The 22,409-nt window shown below is 32.1% G+C and overlaps 11 protein-coding genes and 1 non-coding gene across 12 annotated transcripts in view; 5 read left to right on the top strand and 7 right to left on the bottom strand.

Annotated features, from left to right (window-relative positions):
- Positions 1-21: 21 nt before the first annotated feature.
- On the top strand, positions 22-717 carry Kpol_1052p43 (uncharacterized protein; the record flags this gene model as incomplete). The annotated part of the gene is made up of 1 exon (XM_001644503.1): positions 22-717. One exon carries the CDS (start codon positions 22-24, stop codon positions 715-717), a length of 696 nt encoding a protein of 231 aa, XP_001644553.1.
- A 495-nt stretch (positions 718-1,212) lies between these two features.
- Kpol_1052p42 (uncharacterized protein) lies at positions 1,213-1,635 on the top strand (the record flags this gene model as incomplete). Its single annotated transcript, XM_001644502.1, has 1 exon — positions 1,213-1,635. The coding sequence occupies one exon, from the start codon at positions 1,213-1,215 to the stop codon at positions 1,633-1,635; it is 423 nt and encodes a 140-aa protein (XP_001644552.1).
- Positions 1,636-3,126: 1,491 nt separating this feature from the next.
- PDA1 (pyruvate dehydrogenase (acetyl-transferring) subunit E1 alpha) lies at positions 3,127-4,353 on the top strand (the record flags this gene model as incomplete). The annotated part of the gene is made up of 1 exon (XM_001644501.1): positions 3,127-4,353. The coding sequence occupies one exon, from the start codon at positions 3,127-3,129 to the stop codon at positions 4,351-4,353; it is 1,227 nt and encodes a 408-aa protein (XP_001644551.1).
- A 219-nt stretch (positions 4,354-4,572) lies between these two features.
- On the bottom strand, positions 4,573-8,295 carry SPO71 (Spo71p; the record flags this gene model as incomplete). Its single annotated transcript, XM_001644500.1, has 1 exon — positions 4,573-8,295. One exon carries the CDS (start codon positions 8,293-8,295, stop codon positions 4,573-4,575), a length of 3,723 nt encoding a protein of 1,240 aa, XP_001644550.1.
- An 881-nt stretch (positions 8,296-9,176) lies between these two features.
- Positions 9,177-10,277, top strand: DMC1 (recombinase DMC1; the record flags this gene model as incomplete). The annotated part of the gene is made up of 2 exons (XM_001644499.1): positions 9,177-9,308; positions 9,405-10,277. 2 exons carry the CDS (start codon positions 9,177-9,179, stop codon positions 10,275-10,277), a joined length of 1,005 nt encoding a protein of 334 aa, XP_001644549.1.
- A 203-nt stretch (positions 10,278-10,480) lies between these two features.
- On the bottom strand, positions 10,481-11,911 carry TMS1 (Tms1p; the record flags this gene model as incomplete). The annotated part of the gene is made up of 1 exon (XM_001644498.1): positions 10,481-11,911. One exon carries the CDS (start codon positions 11,909-11,911, stop codon positions 10,481-10,483), a length of 1,431 nt encoding a protein of 476 aa, XP_001644548.1.
- A 619-nt stretch (positions 11,912-12,530) lies between these two features.
- On the bottom strand, positions 12,531-12,755 carry SLO1 (Slo1p; the record flags this gene model as incomplete). Its single annotated transcript, XM_001644497.1, has 1 exon — positions 12,531-12,755. One exon carries the CDS (start codon positions 12,753-12,755, stop codon positions 12,531-12,533), a length of 225 nt encoding a protein of 74 aa, XP_001644547.1.
- Positions 12,756-12,995: 240 nt separating this feature from the next.
- Positions 12,996-13,069, bottom strand: Kpol_1052trna4. Its single transcript has one exon. It is a non-coding gene; the product is annotated as a tRNA-Ile (tRNA).
- An 848-nt stretch (positions 13,070-13,917) lies between these two features.
- CNB1 (calcineurin regulatory subunit B) lies at positions 13,918-14,547 on the bottom strand (the record flags this gene model as incomplete). The annotated part of the gene is made up of 2 exons (XM_001644496.1): positions 13,918-14,393; positions 14,496-14,547. The coding sequence occupies 2 exons, from the start codon at positions 14,545-14,547 to the stop codon at positions 13,918-13,920; spliced, it is 528 nt and encodes a 175-aa protein (XP_001644546.1).
- A 563-nt stretch (positions 14,548-15,110) lies between these two features.
- DPH2 (2-(3-amino-3-carboxypropyl)histidine synthase) lies at positions 15,111-16,850 on the bottom strand (the record flags this gene model as incomplete). Its single annotated transcript, XM_001644495.1, has 1 exon — positions 15,111-16,850. One exon carries the CDS (start codon positions 16,848-16,850, stop codon positions 15,111-15,113), a length of 1,740 nt encoding a protein of 579 aa, XP_001644545.1.
- A 609-nt stretch (positions 16,851-17,459) lies between these two features.
- Positions 17,460-17,963, bottom strand: RPN13 (proteasome regulatory particle lid subunit RPN13; the record flags this gene model as incomplete). The annotated part of the gene is made up of 1 exon (XM_001644494.1): positions 17,460-17,963. One exon carries the CDS (start codon positions 17,961-17,963, stop codon positions 17,460-17,462), a length of 504 nt encoding a protein of 167 aa, XP_001644544.1.
- Positions 17,964-20,954: 2,991 nt separating this feature from the next.
- Positions 20,955-22,409, top strand: part of DCK1 (guanine nucleotide exchange factor DCK1) — a gene marked incomplete at both ends in the record, with an annotated part of 6,054 nt that continues 4,599 nt past the window's right edge. Inside the window, one exon of the mRNA XM_001644493.1 lies at positions 20,955-22,409. Coding sequence (XP_001644543.1) covers positions 20,955-22,409 — 1,455 coding nt within the window.

Below are 22,409 nucleotides of genomic sequence, written 5' to 3'. Positions count from 1 at the left end.
CAAGCTGAACGTTATGAAGAAATGGTGGAAAATATGAAGACTGTTGCTTCTTCTGGTCAAGAATTATCAGTTGAAGAAAGAAATTTGTTATCTGTTGCATACAAAAACGTTATCGGTGCAAGACGTGCTTCTTGGAGAATTGTTTCTTCAATTGAACAAAAAGAAGAATCAAAAGAAAATACTAATCATCAAGTAGAATTGATTAAAGATTACCGTTCAAAAATTGAATCAGAATTAACTACAATCTCTCATGATATCTTAACCGTCTTAGATTCTCATTTGATCCCTTCTGCTACTAGTGGTGAATCAAAAGTTTTTTACTATAAAATGAAAGGTGATTATCACAGATATCTAGCAGAATTCTCAACTGCTGATGCAAGAGATGAAGCCACCACAAATTCTCTAGAAGCTTACAAAAAGGCTTCTGAAATCGCAACTACAGAATTACCACCAACTCATCCAATTCGTTTGGGATTAGCTTTGAATTTCTCTGTCTTCTACTATGAAATTCAAAATTCTCCAGATAAAGCTTGCCATTTAGCAAAACAAGCATTCGATGATGCCATCGCTGAATTAGACACACTATCTGAAGAGTCTTACAAAGATTCAACTTTGATCATGCAATTACTAAGAGATAACTTAACTTTATGGACTTCTGATATGTCTGAATCTAATGCTAACGAACAATCAAATGAAGAAAACGATGAATCAAAGTAATTAGTTTCCAAAATGAATTAATCTTTTGAAATACTATTACTTACTTTTCTACTTCTCATTCCACTATTACTCTTAAAATTCCACCTACTTTCTTCTTTCCCTTTTTTAACCACTACCATTACCATTACCATTACCATTACTACTACTACTACTACTACCACTGCCTAATATATTTTTCCCCTTTACTTTACCCCTTTGTATCTAATATTATATTATATATATATATTTATATAATGTTTTTTTATAAGTGGATGGTGATTCACTATCGTCATATATAAAAGTTCACACTTTTCATATATGTTTATAATTTCCTATGGTGCATATACTACTCTAATATATAAGTTTATGCTTTTTAAAATCGATTAGTATTTAACATAAATTATAAAAAGATCAACTGTATTAACTCATTCGATAACAGTTTAAAAAACACATTTATATATAAAATATAGCAATTGCTAACATATACACAACCAAATCTTGCTACAATTGCTTCAAATGATCTTTAAATTCATCAATGTAATCATTGGTACTCTTGCATTATATGCATCTGTATCAGAATTGAAGGATTCTAAGAACTATGTTATATCAATCTATTCCATTCTATTATCAATTCCAATTATTCTATTAGAATTTAAAAAGGTCGACTGGCTATTCAAATATGCCTCTTTTTATTACAGTTTGTTATCAAGAGGTGTGCTCTACGTTTTTTTGAGTTTCTCGATATCAATGAATTATTCAATTCTAAACTATTCAATAGCTTTAACAATCTTTTTAACTGGTATGATTTATATAATCTTACATATAACCCCACTAGCTGATGAATATAAATTTGACACCTATCAGCAACAATCATATGCCATGCAAGATGACTTGGGTTTGCCAACCACCATGTCTGATATAACTGATCCTTTCGAGTGATATCTGTTACAGGGATCAAGAAGATGAATTTGAACAACTATGGACCTAGATATCAATTTCAATTGTAAGTATAGTGTCAGTTTTTACATGCTTTGGGGAAGAGATGTGAGGATCGATTAACCTTTGTTAACACTTTATGTGGTACTCTATTTGAATTAATACGTTTCTAGTTCATATAATCTCTAATTCAGTGGCTGTTTTTAGTCTGAAAAGTTCAAAAATATGAATACGTTACATAAATAAAAACCATTGATCATTCCAATATTATATAATATTATATTTTATATAACTTCCCTCAAATATACATATACATAAATATATATTTCATCAACATATAAACTGCACTGGCGGCTATTTTGTACCGTATTATTTGGGATTTCTTAGTTTGACGGCGGCTAAGAGACAAGATTTAATCAAACTTTTTCCCGTACCAGTATAAAAGGGACAGGGTTTTCCGGGAAAGAACGTTTCCCATAATTACAAGAGATTTCAACATGGAAATAACAAGGATTATGTGCTCGATGTCTGTTAATATATTTATTTTCCAAGCAATATCTATTGTATATTACTAATACTGTTTACTTTACAATGTTAAAAGAATTGATAGTGTTAGAAATGAAGAATCACAAGGTCTAATACCGATTTTTAGGCGGTTAATTGTTCTCTTCATTTTCCTTGACCTCACTTACACACTCTCCCATATACTACTGGCTCCAATATCAATCTTCCATATTCAGATCTTCTTATCACAACATCCAATGATTGGTTTATAGGCAAGGTTGAGTCTGGTAATATACCATTTTATTTATTTATGTTATGTATGGTATTGCAGGAATCACCTTAAAGGGAAGGATTGACAACAAAAGTCATGTGACCACTTTTTGCTACTGCTCATAGTGACAAAACTCAAGTTCGGAAGATGACTATCGATCAAACAATTCAACGGTAATTCTCTTCTATTTGGGCCAACCAGAACGGCTTGATTACATTACCCGCACGCTGGGAAGTAAAATTAGCTGCCTCACCCCCAAACTTTGCACTGAAAATGTTTTAATGCCTTATTTCTAAATTAGAATTATGCACTTCTCTAGGGTTTTCTTATGGGTATCTCTGCATTATATGATGCTGTTTTATGTTTTTGCTGCCGATGGAAGATAGTACGTGATGATGATGCAAACTGTTCTCCAGCCTTTTAAATGATGGGTCTATATTTCCTCCTGCAAGATAATCTGATTACTACTACTGATTGGATTGATTGAATTTTAGATTTTTCGCAATCCTAATCCCTCTTTGATTAATGTTATCATTCATTACTCTTTTCATTGTTAAGTTATCTATAATTTATTAATCAAAAGATAGAAAGAAGTCGAACTTTTATATGGTTTAAAATACTGAATAATTTCATTTTTGGATGAATTTAATGGTTTTAGAAAGGTAACGGCTCAATTGTGTCAATTGATAACCCAAGGTCTATTAATAAATCAATTAGCAATGATTGCGGCTTCCTTGAATAAAAGAATTAATCCTATTGCTTTAAGGACTCCTTGTAACAGATTATCATCTGTTATAACTCGTTCTTTAGCAACAACTACAGATGTTAACGAAAATAATGTCCAAATCAAATTGCATGACTCTTCTTTTGAAGGTTATATGCTAGATGTACCAGATTTAGCTTTTAATACAAATAAGCAAACTTTATTGCAAATGTATAAGGATATGGTCATTGTTAGAAGAATGGAAATGGCTTGTGATGCTTTGTACAAGGCAAAGAAAATTAGAGGTTTCTGTCATTTATCTGTTGGACAAGAAGCTATTGCTGTCGGTATTGAAAATGCCATTACTCACAAAGATTCTGTCATTACATCTTATAGATGTCATGGTTTTACTTATATGCGTGGTGCTTCCGTAAAGGCTATCTTAGCTGAATTGATGGGTAAAAGATCTGGTGTTTCCTTTGGTAAAGGTGGTTCTATGCACTTGTTTGCCCCAGGTTTCTATGGTGGTAACGGTATCGTTGGTGCCCAGGTTCCTTTAGGTGCGGGTTTAGCATTTGCTCATCAGTATAAGAATGAAGATGCCTGTTCGTTTACATTGTACGGTGATGGTGCTTCTAACCAAGGTCAAGTCTTTGAATCATATAACATGGCTAAATTATGGAATTTGCCTGTAGTCTTCGCTTGTGAAAACAACAAATATGGTATGGGTACTGCTGCCTCTAGATCATCTGCTATTACAGATTATTACAAGCGTGGTCAATATATTCCAGGTTTGAAAGTAAACGGTATGGATATCTTGGCTGTCTACCAAGCTTCTAAGTTTGCCAAAGAATGGTGTATTTCTGGTAAGGGACCATTGGTTTTGGAATACGAAACTTACAGATATGGTGGTCACTCGATGTCTGATCCAGGTACTACTTATAGAACCAGAGATGAAATTCAACACATGAGATCTAAGAATGATCCAATTGCAGGTTTGAAACTTCATCTATTGGAATTGGGCATTGCTACTGAAGCTGAAATCAAGGCATATGATAAATCTGCAAGAAAATATGTTGATGAACAAGTTGCTTTGGCTGACGCTGCCGCTCCTCCTGAGCCAAAGTTGTCTATCTTATTCGAAGATGTTTACGTCAAAGGTACTGAAACTCCAACTTTAAGAGGTAGAATCCCAGAAGATACTTGGGACTTCCAAAAAAATGATTTCGCCAATAGAACCTAATCAACGTGTATATATAAATTCACAAATTTAGTTTCCCTATATTTAACACATTCTTATATTTACTTTTGTATTTGAAAAATATTTATGTCCTCTCTAAATTATTTATCTGTTTTTTTTCTCTTTGCCTTTATTTCAAAGTATGAATAATTAATCAATATTTATATATATATATCTACAAATGTTATAAAAAAATGTTATAATGTAAATTTTAGTCTATAATTAACAGTTAAGGCGCTCTAATTCATATTGAATTGATAGTACCCATAAATCTTTTTCCTGACGTGACCTAGCTAAGAATATAATACTCTTACCTGAATCACTGATCTTAGCATTCTTTTTCTTTATATCTGTTATGTTTTCATCGTAAATTGATTTGGACAAATTACTATTAATTACCTCATCATTTGCATTATACCTATCATCCTTTGATTTGAGTGAACCAAACCAGATTGTGAAAGATCTTAAAGGCTCATCTTCGAATGAGGTCCAACCATCAGCATATGCCCTTGGCAAAATATGTTTCCCTAGATCTACGCCATCATATTTGTTTTTTATTTTTATTAAATCATTTTCAGTTATGTTACCTGAATATATGTAACAGTTTTTTAAGGGAATTGTGACGTAATGGCCGTAGTCAACTGTCTTTCTTGGAAACCCAGTCTTTGATCTAGTAAAACAATTGTACAATAGAATGAAGCCTGGTATTAGGATTGCATAGTATTTACAGAAGTTTGAATGTTTTTTCATCTTTTGATATAAGAACCCCTTTGATAATATTGGTCGTGATAATGAAAATGCATCAATATTATACAAAGATGGATCAGAAATCCCATGATCAACTATCCATTTGGGTGTATTGGAATTGATATTTGATTCCTCTATTTCAGATATTTTAAGGTTACTTATATTCGTATGTTTTAATCTGATAATTCTAGAGAGGATGTGTCGCTGTCGTTTGGTCCAATATGATACACTTTTTTTTAGTTTCGTAACCCATTCCATTGCAACTACCTCATTTGGTGCCAACAGCTTCATTGCCAATCCATTTGACGTATAAATAAAAATGATAGAGTTTGCGATATCATTGATTGTTCTTTTTTTGTTCCAAAACCAAAAACTTCCAAAAGATAGTGCTTTCAGGCATTTCTTTGAATATATTGCCTCTTCTGGGTCACCTCGGCTAATGTTCTTTATGTCTGTTAAATTTAAAATTGAGTCCGAATTAAATATTTGTGACACACGCCTCTTAAAACACATTTTTGCATAACTATCATTTTTAATAAAATCATTATTATTTTGAGAGTCTTCTACCCAATCTACGACGTTATTGGTATTTAAAGGGTATGGATTCTGTTCAAAAATATTTTCAGAACTGAACGTGTCCTTCTCAGAGTTAGTGAATGTATCATTATCAAAACTATTGATTGTGTTTGTTGTGACGTATTCCAAAGGACATGGAGGAGTAGCTTTGCTTGCAGGTACTGAAAATAATATATTATCACAAGTCAGAAAATAACTAGGTCTCATATACATTCTACCAAATCTTGAAATGTCATTTCCAAATCTATCACTAAATTTAATTAGGTAGCCTTCGATATTGACTGGTTCATTTTCTTTCTTCCCATTCTCAAGGTCAATAGACCTAGGGTGGTGCGAATAAGGTCTGTATTCTAATGAGAACAAATTTCTGAATATATTCACACACGTTAATAATCTGAACTCTGATTCGGGTGACCACTCAAGACGATCATAGTATTTTAAATTACAACCCATTATCATGTTGTTCTTTATCCATTCATCAAGTTGGGAATGAAGCCCTATCTTTCTTAACTCAGTAAAAATTATAAGATTAAGATATCTGATTATTGGGGTCTGTATTACTTTGTAACCATGACTCGTTTTTATGAGGTTTAAGTAGTTACTTTCATTTCTCTCGTATATATCGAGCTGGTTAACATCCTCTTCTTGAAGATTTAAAGTTAGAGATAATGATATATCAGGAATATTAACTGTTAGGTTTTTGCAAATTTCATTAAAGCCAAAATATCCCTTAAGACAGTTATACCATTTATATGCAGCAGATTTAGTTTGAAAATTAAAGATATAAAACATCATATTGGTAGCAGATCTATGGTCCCCTTTTCCTGTATATCCTGATCCTTCTTTGGCGCCTCTTCCTGATCTCTGTATGCAAATTGTTTTATCTAATGCATTATAAAACGTCACCATAGATTCTTCATTAAAACAAAAATTGATATCAATCTCAGAATGAAATTTATAAGCTACTGGCCCAACTGTATCTGTTGAAATTCCAAGATCTTTGTAAAATTCTAAGTCAATACATTTACTAGTCCTTGAAAAATCTCTCCCGATTACCAGATACTCTTTCCAACGTTCAACGATCCTAGTATCTATCTGTTCGACGTCTGTGAACTTATTTAAAATACCATGGTAAGATTCCGACATCTTAACCATTACCAAAACCTTGTCAGCTATGATAATGTCGCTTTTTACATCCTTCTCTTCTAAACTCAATTTCGATCCATTTTCTGGGTCAAATATTTCTGATAACCCATATTTCATCTTACTGATGGCCATGTCTGTCACGTCGTTCAAATGATTTGTTAAAAACTTATGCTTAGGATATAAATCCAAATCAGACATCTCTTGTTCTGAAAGAACTACAGGCTTTGGTTGTAAAGTGAGTAGGTTTTCTGTTTTATTCAATGCAGAATAGTTATAACTTCTAGGCTTTTGCCTTCTTACAGAAGAATTTGTACCGAGTCTTTCCTTGTATGGGGCAGTTGTATTAATACCAGTAGATAGTATTTGATCATTGAGGAAGTTATTTAATCTCTGTACCTTTAATGACCTATTCTCTGAAGAAGCTAAAGCCAATGAATCATTTCTTGGTTTCTTCTCATTTCTGTTTAATGTCAGCATTTTTCTATTATTTTTTATTAATGTTTTTTTTGGTGAAACAAAACCTTTATCAATGGTCTCGACTTCTTCAGGAATTATGTCTACTTTGGAATTTTGAAAGTATTGTGCATCGCAAGACTGGACTATGGAAGAGTGGTTTAATAACTCTATATCGGCACCAGAATTCCTAAATGGTAATTTGTTATCATTATAAGCGGAGTAGAACTCTTGAGACTCAAAACCAGATTCTGAATATTCAGTATTTCTTGTATTAGATTTTTTGTCTGTCCTATCGTTCCGAGTTTTTGCTTCATTTGCATCAGATTCGATCGTTTGTAGACTGGTAGATTTTAGATAAGCTTTTGGCCTTTGTTGATTTTGAATCTCACATGGATAATGATATTCTAGTGACTGATTGTTTGTTATCATTCGAGTAATATTTTTAATTATGGGAGTCTTGTATCTATGATAACTGATTATCCTGAGCGATTCATCAGGGATACTTTCATATTGACGAGAAATGATCGGAGTGAAGATTTCTTGACCTTGATGATTACATATAATATTGAGTGTATGTATTTTAATGGTATGAGATATTATAGTATTTTCAGCAATATCTGAGGGTTTTTTTTGTCTGCTCAAAGTATTTGAGAAGGAATTTGCAACCTTGTAAATTTTATTCCTTTGATAAGGAGGCTCAACAGCGGTTTGAATTTCTTCAATATGTTGTATAGGATCAATTCTTTTAAATGGTTTATTTTGGGAATTACAATTTAAATAAGATCTTAGTATAGATTCTTTCTTTTGACTTAAAATTTGGTCTGGGATTCCACCTAACAATATTGTTTTAGAACTTTCTGCTAAATCTTCAAATGACATAAACATCAACCTACTTGCCGTAAAGGAAGTTCTTGGAATACAGATGATGTTTTTATCATCACTATTTGTTACCTGTATCTTATTGACATATTCCGAATAATCATTAATTATTTTTAACAGTTGTAGCCTAGAAATAGTCATTGGAACCGTTAAATGGACCTTTTATGAACCTAAACAAAAAAAATTAGCCAGTTTAGAGACTTCAAGTTTTGAATTCTGGTCATCTATTGTATAGCATGTGTTGAAATACCAATCAATTTCATTTATTGGACACTATTGTTAAAATATTTTTGTGTTTAATATCAGAGTTCATTCAAGACCTTTATAATCAGTACAAAATCTAATATAATTTGAACGACAGTATATTTCATCAAAACCAATCAGGCCTAATTGAATCACCAAAAGTAAAGTAAATTAAGGGAATTTAAAAGTATTAGGAAGTTATTGAATGTTCCCTCTTAATACTCTTGTTATCAATTTTCCTGAATTTCGTTAAACCAGTATGAAATGAAATTACTGTCACCTGTTTCTCAATAAATTAAATTACTGGATAAAAACGCAATTGACATTCTTAGAAGCTAATGCATTATAATAGAAACTAAAACTTATAAGGATCTAGAAATTGTACTAAAATAGGTTTTTTTCTGGAGAACTCTATTTTACCTTTTGAAATGGAAAATACGTCCAAATATACTATACTAAATTCGGTTTCATTATATCCATACTGTTTATTCATATATCCAATAACCTTGTTTTGAAAATGTTTTCTCTTTATAGTAACTTATTCTTGAAAGGATAGACCATTACAGAAGTCTTTATATATATATATATATATATATATAATTTTTTGGATGTAGCCGCTCAGACGTCCCCAATCTCAAGCTTTTATGAAAAAGTATAAAAGCGGCAAGGGAAATACAAATATAAAAAAGAACTACTTTTCACTGGAAGATGACATTTCTATCGTAATACAAAGTAACAAAACAACTAGTAATACACATTTAATTATATAACAAAATAAGATGACAGCTGTTGAAACAGATGTTGAAACAGACTCTCAAGTCAATATCATCAATGTAGATGAATTGCAAAATTATGGTATCAACGTTTCTGACCTTCAGAAATTGAAAGCTGGTGGTATATTTACTGTTAATGTATGTTTTATTTTTTATGTTATTATTATTCTTTATTCTCACTTCCGGTTTGAGATACTAACAACTTTATTTTGTTAACACAACTGTTGATTATAGACCGTTCTTTCTGTAACTAAGAGGAATCTTTCTAAGATAAAGGGTTTAAGTGATATTAAGGTTGAAAAAATTAAAGAAGCTGCTGGTAAAATTATCCAAGTAGGTTTTATTCCTGCTACTATTCAGTTGAATATTAGACAAAGAGTTCTCAGTTTATCTACCGGTTCCAAACAACTTGATAGTATCCTTGGTGGTGGTATAATGACAATGAGTATCACTGAAGTATTTGGGGAGTTTCGTTGTGGTAAAACTCAGATGGCTCATACACTATGTGTAACGACACAATTGCCTAGGGAAATGGGCGGGGGTGAAGGGAAAGTAGCTTATATAGATACCGAAGGTACCTTCCGTCCAGAGAGAATAAAACAAATCGCTGAAAGATACAATTTAGATCCAGATGCCTGCTTGGAAAATGTTTCTTATGCAAGAGCCTTAAATAGCGAACATCAAATGGAACTTGTAGAAAAGTTAGGCGAAGATTTGAGTTCGGGTGAATACCGTTTAATCGTAATGGACTCAATAATGGCTAACTTTAGAGTAGACTACTGTGGCAGAGGTGAATTAAATGAACGTCAGCAAAAATTGAACCAACATTTGTTTAAATTAAATAGAGTAGCAGAAGAATTTAACGTTGCAGTTTTTATGACTAACCAGGTTCAATCTGACCCAGGGGCTTCCGCATTGTTTGCATCTGCAGATGGTAGAAAACCTGTTGGCGGCCATGTTTTGGCCCATGCTTCGGCAACTAGAATACTATTAAGAAAAGGTAGAGGTGATGAAAGAGTAGCCAAACTTCAAGATTCACCTGATATGCCTGAAAAAGAATGTACTTATATAATTGGTGAAAATGGTATTACAGATTCTTCAGAGTAATTCTAAGGGCTCTTTATTAACCAGCAAGTTAAAAAAATAAAAAAAAATTAAGAATATAAAGTTAATTGAAAAACATTTAATCAAAGTTTTTTATGAATATCCAATTACCATATGCCTTGGCTATAAATAAAATTAGATAGGTTTTAATCATTGTAACCAGTTTGAATATCCTTTTAAATTGTGTATGTAATTATTTACTGTTTTTAATAAACCTCGTCTATGTCAAATCTATCAGGCATCATCACAGGTGCCACTACTGTCCATATATACAATCCATAACATATCCATGCACTTATTATTTTAACCCATGAATAGAAATAAGTTCTACCAACAGGCATAAAGTTTCCGACGTCATCTTGTGTGATATTTATGGTCAATAAAATTGCTATCCATTGACATGCTAGGAAGAAAATGAAATGGAAAAGAGAATAATTGTAAATAGTGCTACGGAATTCATCATCATTTGCATTTGTCTCACCATTACTCGAATTATTTCTTCCTGGCATCTCCATCCAACTGACATCATATAATGCACTTTCCGGGAGTGACCCTTCTTCTACAGCCTGTTTAATAGCCTCATAACGTAGCTGACTTCTTGTTTGACCTCCAAGTCCTTCATATTCCAGTTCATCACTTAAGTGAATTTCACCATCTGGAGAACTACCATACAACCCTTCATTGACGGCTGCTCTTGTTGTAGTATAGGCAATGGCAATAAAAGTGAATAATGCCCCTAAAACAATACTTGCATTACGTGTTCCGCTGGATCTAACCAATGGATTACACATTTTATCATCAGGCTCAGATGCCATTGCACTCATTGTCAAATATGAACAATAAACAGATACCATACTGGCTTGTGCTAAACCAGATTTTGGATTAATTTCTTGAATTTTTGGATGAATGGAAACACCAGTTGCTAGGAGTGCTAACAAAAGGTTTATTGTCACTGCAGATTGATTCATATTACAATCTTGATGACAGAATAATATATACATAACAACTGTCATTGCTAATGATGCAGTGTACATTAGTGCAGTACCTGCGACTAAAAATTTCTGCCAAAACATTGAATTCTCATCCTCCATTTCGACATGGTATATACAGGTTTCTGCCCATTGGTGTGCGAAATCAACTAGCAAGATTAAACCAACTAATATGAATATTGAGCCTGCTGGTACAGAAACCCATTTAGAGAAGAATATAAAGAAACCATTTGGTAGCCAAAATGAGAATGTAATTAATAATATATACACAATAAACTTCAAAGACCACCATGAATTCTGTAACGCTGCTCTTGGATCCTTCGTAGATTTCACATTCATTAAAATAAATGCTAGCATTATATGCATTAAACTTAGGGCAAAATTTAACCTATGGACTGTAAAATAACCACATTCACCAGTATCTGTACAGGTCCTCCCAGGCCATAAAAAGGACTTATTTCCAGACATTGATATCCAAGATATCAACGAATTGAATAATAACCATATTGCATAGAGAAGTCTTGTTCCCAATGATGAGGAAGCAATAGAACTAACTGATTTTGAAAAAATATTGGAACAACAACCACCTAAAGTTGAAGCCACGAATGTCCCTACAAAACTGACTGGTAACGATATTATAGCACCCATCTTACCCTTGTCACTAACCTTTTATAACACTTTTTAATCCATCAATACTCCCTATTTATTAAATTATATAAGTAGATATAATTTTTTATATCTACTTTATTAAATGCCGTGTATTAGCGAAATAAAGGCTGTCCAAAAGCTGAATATTTTGTTGATTAACTGTAAAGAATATTTTACTTAATTAACTGAATCCAATGAAAATTCACTTGCATTTATGTATTCTATTTACTTCAAAGAAATTCAAACGTATTTAACTAATTTAGTTATCTTTGGAAAGGTTGAAGACTAAGGATCAGTATAGTCGGTAAAAACGTAGTCATCGAACACTTTCTAGCGATGTATCCTTTGCGATAAAAAAACTCCATCCTAATTAGAAATATAAACAAGGTTTTGAAGTTTACCAACTGCTTGAATAGTAATCCTTTTTATTTCCACTATTTATTCTAGTTTCAATTTTTTCCTTTCAAACCAACAAACAGTACGATAGAGAAAGATTCCAACACACCATATTGATGAGCTTCCAAAAAGCCACATTAATTGTTGCCAATTGGCAAAACTTTTGTATACACTACTCTAATATCAGTTGAAGTTGCTTTGTAACTACAATAAAATTTAGAATTTATTTGTCTAAAACATTACTTGAAGCCATTAAGTTATTGATATAATCTTGTAAATATTCATTTTCTTGCTCCAATTGTTCACATACTTGTTTTTGTTCCAATGTTTTGTTCCATAATAAATCTAATGTGTCTCTTAACAATCTAGTTTCTTTTAATAGTTGTCGATTTTCCGAATTATCATTCGAAATTGAATTCACTCTTACACCATTATTACTTGTTTCCATCCTGAATATTCACACTGTAAATAATTTTAAATTTGACTAGTTTCTTATCTCAACAAATGATTAACACAATACTTCCTAGTAGATGTAATATAAATGCAAAACAAGTTCTATTTAGAGAGTTAATCGATTGATCAAATTATGTTAATGATTCATGATGGGATTAACTTAAAAATAAGAACACACTAACTTAACTTGGTTTTTTAGAAAAACTCTTGTCAGTTTAAAAACGGTAAAAAGAAATGGTCCCTAGCGGGATCGAACCGCTGATCTTGGCGTTATTAGCACCACGCCTTAACCAACTGGGCCAAGGGACCATTTTATTTGTGGTTGTTAAAAACTGCTTTCAACATAAATCACCCAAAAGCTAAGCTAATTTCTCTATCAAAAACCAAAATTTTATCAACAATTTATATAGAAATCAAAGCATCAAAAATTCTTCCTTGATAGCAAATATGTTATTAATCACAAATTTAAGGTTGGCTGATATGTACAATATGACTGAAAATGGTTTGCTGTCGGGGAAGACACAATTAAACTTATATATATCGCTGTCGCATACATATAATTGAGCTGTTCTTTTTAATGAAATATTACAGTATTCCAATCACCAAGTCCATTTATTCATATTGATTAGGTCCCTAAATATTAGTTATATCTACTTTATATAATTACTTCGAAATAATCGAATATGTAATAAAGTTGACTTCGCATCCTGAAATTCAATTCAAACTAACACCCTAAATTCGTCTCCCAAACGAGATCAATATAGCTAGAAAGTTTTCTTTTCTTGAAAAGATCAGTATTAGTTTCGTCAAACAATTAAATTAATCAATTATTTATTGAAAGTAATCAAAATATAATAAAGCAAATTCTAATATCGATATTTAATGCAAGAAAATATTTTTTCAAATAAATATACCTATATATCACGTAATCCACATTCATCGCCATAGCTTACGACATATTAGTTGCTTTTGTATAGATACAGTTATCATGAGTTAAATTACTATACATGAATTTTTATATAAAAAAAGAACCCTACTTAAAATCTTTTCCTTAAATATCCTTACAATGATATAAAAATACCACTTTGTACAATGTCTGCTGTACGATTATCAGTTAGGTCGTTTTAGCAATCTCAAATCGATAAAACAACGCCAAGTTAAACATTATACTGTAAAGTTAAACTTTTTGCTACCTCTGTAGTTTCAATAGCATTCTTAAATTCTTCAAAACTTAAGCGACCGTCTCCATCTACATCATTTTCTATTATTGCTCTATCAACAACCTGTTGCAATTGGGCATCATCCAAATTATTACCAACCATAATTTTCAACACAATAAACAATTCACCATTAGATATATAACCATCTTTGTCGATATCATATATTTTAAAGGCAAACTTTAATTTTTCATCCTTACTACCCCTACCACTAAAAATAGATAGACCAGTGATAAATTCTTGAAAATCAACATCTCCACTATTATCCGCATCAAATACCTCCATAATTCTTCCAGCTAAAGGGTTTGATGAAACACCTGGAATACTCATAAATTCATTTTTATCAATACTACCTGAGCTATCGCTATCTAGTTTCATAAATCTTTTTCTTAACCTTTCAATCTCATCTCGATCAACTAAATACAAACAATGATAATCATTTAAACCAGTTAGTATCTCCTATCTATTGAATAAATCCACTATCTTCTACGAAGAAAAAAATACTTTCAATTACATACAATTGGTATCCTCCAGTAAGCTGTCTATAAGTTTTGATGATGCAGCACCCATTGTTAATATTGACTTGATTTTATAAATATAGAACTATAATACAATATCAATTAATAATATAGAACCACAAACAGATCATTTATATCAGTAAATCAATCCTTAACACTCATTGTCTTATACAATCTACATTAGTTGTGAATATAATATTTCGAATTCTTAATCTTTAAGCTTTTAAACTTTCCTGTTATAATGAATTATACCTGAGGTGTACGGATGCCATCATCAACAAACCTAGAGTCATATATGCCCATCAGATTACACTTGTTATTAAATGATGTTTTTTTTGATTATAATGACATTATAATGTCAATATAATTAATTAAATTCTGTGTTTACTTGAGACTATCCAAATTACCAAGAATATATAGAGAAGAAACCTCCATTTCCCATCAATACTACAATCTTCTATTTGTTAACTTCAGTATTTAAAAGAAAAATTAAATTTTGTTTGAAATGAAATGAAGATGGTATATTCTTCAAATATTGTTTATATGTTTCTATTATATACTTGAATAATCGAATGAAATGCTTATTTTTTTTACTGCTACATCATAATGTCAATCTTAATTCTTTTTTGAGTTATCTCTATCAAATTGATAACCACGGGCCACACCAGAGATACCTTCTTCAATAATGGCACCGTCCTCATCATGATCCTCATTATTCTTAAAATCACTACCTAAACCTGTCCATTGACGATTCTGTAAATGTGAAGCTGAAGTTGAAACAGTTCCCTTGATGATAATACTACCGGCGAATTTTTTAACTAGTTCATTTGAACCAGATCTAGAGTTCTCCTGCTTATCGGATGGACTTTCAATTTCCAAGTGTGTAACATCTCTTAGTGGTCTAGAATTGCTGACATATCTACCAGTAACAGCGTCAAACTCTGGCGCATTACTTTCACCTTCAGCTGCTTGGTTATCTCCCGAATGTACATTTACTTCAGATTCCTCCAACTCATCCTCAACATCTTTTAAAGCTTCTTTGAAATCTACAATCCATTTACCTGTCCAGGTGACTTCTGGCGATAAAGCCATCGTCAGTTCATAAGGTGTGATAATTGGCTTATAGAACTCATTATACTGATCAATAATAATACCACTTTGACCACAACCTAAAACACACCAAATATCAACTGGTTCAAAATTTGCTAATTTGGCAACGTTAGGTTTTCCTACTACAAATAAGTAGTGTTTCTTACCATTATTTTTGATTAATTGAGATATTTTGTTAATTGTCTCGTTGGTATTTCTCAAAGACAAAGTATTTACTAAAATACCAATACAACCGGCAGTTCTTGCCACATGCATGTATTTATAACGTTTCATTAGTGAAGGGAATGGTCCTTGTGAAACGGATCCATCCTGAGGATCACAAATTGACATAGATTGGAATATAGTCGATAGATATAGTAAGCGGGGATCCTGAGGCATCGTGATATGGAATAAATGATAGTCCTGTTGTAACTCAGAAGAATCTTCAAATGCAATAGATTCATCATCTGCCAGTAGCACTCTGTTACCCAATGTTAATACTTTCTTTAAAGAAACTTCGCTTGGGCTTTGATCTAGAAGTGTCACATTTTCATTAGCCAAATCGGAATTTATACCTGCAACTAATAAATTTTTATAATGTTTAGTCTTCAAGACATTATATAGTTCCATGATATGTTGAGTATGAGGGGTATCTGCCATAATACATATTTTTTCATTTGTATCTGGATAAGTTTCCAAAAAGTTATCAACAACTTTTTCGAGTTCGAAGTAAGGATTACCAAAAGAATACACCACCGGAAGCTTTTGGATACTATTCAAGCAGGAATCACCAAAATGAACTACAATTTGAGAATTAACATGTTCTGAGGCAACTTCATCAACACAACAAGAACTGTATGCAGTATCTGCCAATACCCAAAATTTTCTAATAGTCATTTTATCATTATGGTCACCAGATTCTGAATTTAATTCTTGATTAACAGTTGTATCAACTATAACAGAGTTATCTAACCTTTGTTGAAGCAACTTTGTTACAATACTAGAGTCTTGTACCAACGAATCAGGAAATTGCAATGTAATTTTGGTATACTTTGGATTTTGTTCGAAATAGCTGACCAATTTGTCAACAGAGTAATACTTACCAACTAATTCATTCAAATCGAAGTTTAAATATTCTGGTCCTAAATATGAGGACCTATCGTGTTCACTACCAGCATATTTCTGGAAAGCAAACGTTTCTTCATTTTGAGCAGTTGATAAAGATGGAGCAACTAGTGGCTCGGTTGTTTCAAGTTCAGCAGACATCAATGATCTAGATATATTTATCTCCTCTCAGAGTAAAGTTGAAAGTATTGGATGATCTTTGTTTAGTTCACAAGTACTTTTTATTATATCTTAGACATTTGCGATGAGCTTTTATCTTGACACTATCAACGCTTGAATTTTTTTTATATTAATTATGATTTAGAGATTTTTCTGAAAAAATCATTTTATCTATATTAAAAGGATCAATGATGATAATGAAGTATAGAGACAATGGAGAAGATGTAATATTTCGTACTAACCTATCTGATTTCAAATAATTAGTATATACACAAATTTATATAATGTACACAATGGCCCATCTATTTTTGAATTCTTTGTCATTACTGAAATGTGGACAACGACAAGAATGATTAAGATTTGAAAAGAACAGACATTGAATAAAATGAAGGAGTAGCACAAATAATGATAATGCTATCCATGGTTGCTTTCTTTCATATGCATAGTAATATTGAAAAACCTTAATTCCTTCTTATTGCTGTTTTCCCATTTTAAAGTCAACTTATGTTGATAATGGAGAAGCATTACCAGTTGAAAAGAAATAATAATAAGTGAAGCGGAATATTGTTGATGAGGGGTTCAGTATGCAAATCAATTCATTTCAACGTCTGCTTTTTCATCCACTATAGCATCATCATCATCTTCTTCTTCATCGTCGTCATCCTCTTCATCTTCGTCTTCATCATTTGAATTTAAAATCGCTCTTATTTTATCTAAATTAGCCTTATCCTTTTCACTGAATTCATTAATTTTCAAACCTAATGGGTTCTTTTCTTGTAACCAGAAGAAATATGTTTGATTTGATGAAAAAACTAATGAAAAAACTCTACCACTTTTACAAGAATCAATTTGAATGCATAAAGTTTCACCTGGCACCAAAATCAAATTAATTGCTTCGATGGCCGGATCACTAGGTTTTTCAATTGGTTTCCATTCGAAATCATAAAAGCCCAATTCTTCTTCTTCTTCATTTGGTTTAATAGTAATCTCACCTTGAACTGGCAATGGTGTACAAAGTTTGGTTTCTTCATTAAAATCGGCAATACCAGCTCTAAGCCTGATAGTGTTATTAATTGATACCGCGGTTGTTGACATCTTTTCAATATTATTTTATTATTGTTCTTTTTTATATATATATATATATTCAGATTTCCTCCAACGAATAATATCCCTGATTAAAATAAACTTGTTTGAATTCCCCTGACACTATAATTTTTCTTGACAGAGCTGCAGATTGTAAAGTATCCCCCCAAAAAATTTATCAGCACAGAATTTCTACGACAAAAAACCCAGCAGCAACACTCAATATAACTTAAGCTATAAGTTAACCTATTTGAAAGCTCAGAAATAACAACTAGCTACTTCAGATGACCTTATCTAGTCACTTAACTCTAACCTAGTTTGCCACCGTTTAACTTTTTAAAGTTGATAGATTTCTTGATATTTGGGAAAAGTCTAAATTCGAGTTAGATACACTGTCACGTGATGTCATGAAGTTGACGAAAAAAATGGGTAATCAATATCTCTTTTCTTTTTACAGGTTTTTTTGGTGCGGGTACATTTGAGGAGCAGCGAACCATTTTAGGCAAAACAAAACAAAACAAAAGAAGAAATAAGAAATAAAGAGATTTCGCACAGCAATTAAGGTTGATGATGCTGCCATCGGCGGCTAATACATTTAATTTTCCATGTAGTTAGTTGTTTTGTATGAATAAATAAGGTAATATCAAGTACCACTGAGTCGTTTCATGTTTTTTTTGTTTTTTTTGGATTTCTGTAGAGCTTGTCTTGTATCTATGTATATGAGCTATATAATTTTATTGATGACGATCTGCATAAAGAGAATTGTCATTGCTACAGACAGAGAGACCTATATAAACGTTTCTGACGCATGACTTGAGAATAAGAGTAAATGAAAAGAAGGATAAACTGGGAAAAAAACAACAACACATAAATGTGATCGTATTGGAAAAAGCGTCTTCTTATCTGTATGTATTGTGATAAAAGAGAAAGGACAAGACTTGAGCTAAATAATTCCATCCAATATATACCAGCAGGGGACAATAGGGTGATATTTTCCTATATAAAGATTAAATTACCCAAAGGACAACAACAACAACACATAAACATTGCCTAAAGAATTTTTGTTTCAGACCAGATGGATCGATGCACGCAGATGTGTGCATCGAATGCTTGCTTACTATTGATACAATTATATGGAACTATTACTAATTACTTGCAAGAATAATGACAAGAAACATTCGGAACATAGGAATACATACGCATATTGTCTTGATGTTTATTAATTTTTTATCCAATTGTGCAAAAAACAACAACAACAACAACAACAACAACAGCAACACAGAATTAGATGGTGTTAGTTTCTCTTACATTCATACAATAAGTGATTTTACCAACTAAGAAAACTAATTCGCTCATTAGAACAAGAGTAAGGGAAAACAAACTTTTTAAGCTTCCATTCTGGGTTATCATTCAATGACCCGACCCTTTCTTTTCCTCAGCATTAGACTAAACGAAAGGGTATCTGCCTTCTTCTTGTTCTTGTTCTTGTTCTTGTTCTTTTTTTTCCAGTTTCCAGTTTCAAGTTTAATTTTTAATTTTATCAGTTAATTTTTAAACTAGATATTCCTCGAACTGAAATAGGGTTTGATGAAACCATCCCAATGAAGCAACAGCTACTACAAATCCAAATACTGCGATAGGGTAGAACCATCTATGAAAACCTAATAATTTGTCTAATTTTGCAGTCCCACTAACAAATGTTACGATGATAAATGACACCAAGATTTTGAATTATTCCTGTTCCATACAGAACAACGGGAGAAATAGATAGACGCATCTGTAATTGCTTCTCTGTTTTAATAGATCCAATACTTTTTTTTCTTTCACCAGCACAAGAAGAGTAGGCTCTCATTAGAACAAACACTTTGATACAACCAATTATAACCACAAGAAAGGAAGAAATTTTTTTCATTTTCATTTTGTGTGTGTGTTTCTCTTTACAGAAACGGTACTGTCTGTCTGTCTGTCTGTCTGTCTGTCTGTCGGTTTCCTATGACAAAAAGGGAAAGTTTCGCGGGAACGAATAGCTAAACAGGTCAGGTTCCACTTATTGTACGAATAAAATGAATTTTCTCAAGAAGGCACATATTCTTTCCTAGTAACAGGGTAAAACAAAATTTTATTTTATTGAATTTTTCATGGTTGAATCTCATCTCATCTCATCTCATCTCATCTCATCTCATCTCATCTCATCCCATCCCATCTAATCGTTCAGTTCAATCCAGTTCAACCCAATTCCAGTGATTTAGCATAGGATTGGATTGGATTGGATTGGATTGGATAGAGGACTGCCAAAATTTGATTGTACCTCCTAATAGAATAGAGAGACAGAAATTGGACCAAGGTTACAGCAAATCTTGTACTCTGTCTTTTTTCAAGAGGTAATGAAAGGAAAGTATCTGGTTCATGTTCTCTCGTCGGTATCTTTTCCTCGAGTTAGTTGATGACATTTTTTTTTTTTGGTTTTTTTGGCTTTTTATTTGATTGTTGTTCAATTGCATTTCATTAGGAAACAAATTAATAAACTATAACAAAATTAATATTAAATACATAATCTCTATCTTCACTTCCATCAATTCTCTCTTCTTTATACACAAACTGAACATATAACAACTAACTATTCTTGTGAGAGAAGATCTGTAGAATTTCAGTTTTTACGAAGGCTTGTAGTTTGTTTTTTCCCTCAATACAAACGCAGCGTAAGGATATACCTAGTATTGGAATTTTCGACACTTTTCGCTTTTTAACGGTAGACTACTAACTTCTCTGGCAAAATAAAAAAAAAAAATATTCGAATTACAATTAAAATAAATTAAAAATAAATTAAATTAAAGATATATACAGAAACCTATATTACAAGAAACCTTAAACAGAGCTTTATATTAATTGATATATACTGTTTGTTTGCTAACCTCGTCCAAAAATTTAGTCTGACTAGAGTGAATTAGAGATTGCAGAAATAAAAATAAAGGTGTTGACCAACTTTAACCTAACTACGGATCAATGCAATATTCTTCTGATAAACAAGACAGTAATTTCCAATGGAAACCAACTGGTTCATTTATATACGGGGTACTCATTAAACCGTATTTGCCCTTGAAAAGACATCCAGAACTTATCTATCATAGTTCCTACTATGCAAACCTTTATCCTGGTGATGAAATCTATATTTTTGAAGAAACTACTGATGGTAAATGGTGCAGGGGTTACCAATGTTGGAACCCTCTTCCTGAAGAATATATATCTCTGTCAGCTTCCTTGGGTGATAAATTACCAGATGTAAAGTCAAAAGAAGTCATCTTCCCAAAGAAGTTTGCCAAAACATTCCCTGACAGAAAGGTTACAACGATCGATACCTTGAAAGTTCCTGGAAAGGAGTATTTCGACGAAAGGTGTAAAAAAGTATCATGTAAATCTCCCTCATTATTAGAAATAGCTTCTTCTTCAAACGATAGAACCTATTGTGATATCTCAGTTTTCTCATTCTCACTACGAAAAACTTCAAAACCACCATTTCCATATTTTAGATACCAAGAAAGACCCTTTGTTGATGAATTGGGCCCACTACTCTCAACTCTTTCGTCACATATTTACACTATGTTTTCAGCAAATGAGTATATGATATATTATAAATTAATCCAATTATACCAAGAGCTTGATAGGATTAGATTGAGGTTACGTTTCCATCTAACTACAGAAAGAGAAAAAATACGAATCACTAGATCAGCAGCATCGTTTTTGCCTAAGCTTTCTAAGTTCATCTCTTCAAGAGATAAATCTACAAAATCAGATGGGTCTCCTTCAAAATCAAAATCAGTTTACACTGACCCTAGTGGTTACGAAGGTATATTCTCTCGTGATATAGATACAGGCGAGTTATGTTCGATCAAAGACTCGAAACTTAAAATGTTTGTAACAAATTCGCTGTTATCAAGTTTTATGAATGATTTTCCTGCTATGAATTCCGAGTTACTGGATAACGAGCCAAAAGATAGCCAGAAAATATTTGAATATTCTCCTTCTAATATATTGGTTGATTTTAAAGATGTTACAAGTCATCCCGATATCGTAGACCCAAAATTTAACAATTTATCTGCATTAATGTATCTTAGAACTAGAGATGAAGTCCTAACAGAGCCATTTACAGTAAGTATCGATTTAGAAAATATTGTATCTGTCCAAAACATTTCAGCTGCTTTATTCGGTAATATTCCACAATCTAAAATTGAAAATAATAATGTATTTTTAGTGGTGGTTCTAATTGAAGATGTTCCGGTTGAAATACCATTTAAACAACAAGCAGAGTTCAGCACATCGATTGAAAACAATTATAATGAACCAGCTGTTTTAAATTCAGTTAGGAGGGGTGTTGCCACTGGTGTAACTGATATATCAAGAGTTTTTTCGGACAATGCTGGTGGTCTGGCAACTGGTATGCCGTATGCATTTAATGTCCGT

This window comes from Vanderwaltozyma polyspora, genomic scaffold, assembly GCF_000150035.1.
Source record: "Vanderwaltozyma polyspora DSM 70294 KpolScaffold1052 genomic scaffold, whole genome shotgun sequence".
In the NCBI taxonomy this organism is placed as follows: Eukaryota; Fungi; Ascomycota; class Saccharomycetes; order Saccharomycetales; family Saccharomycetaceae; genus Vanderwaltozyma; species Vanderwaltozyma polyspora.
Note: the sequence above shows the minus strand (reverse complement) of the source record. Positions and strands in the feature narration are given on the sequence as shown.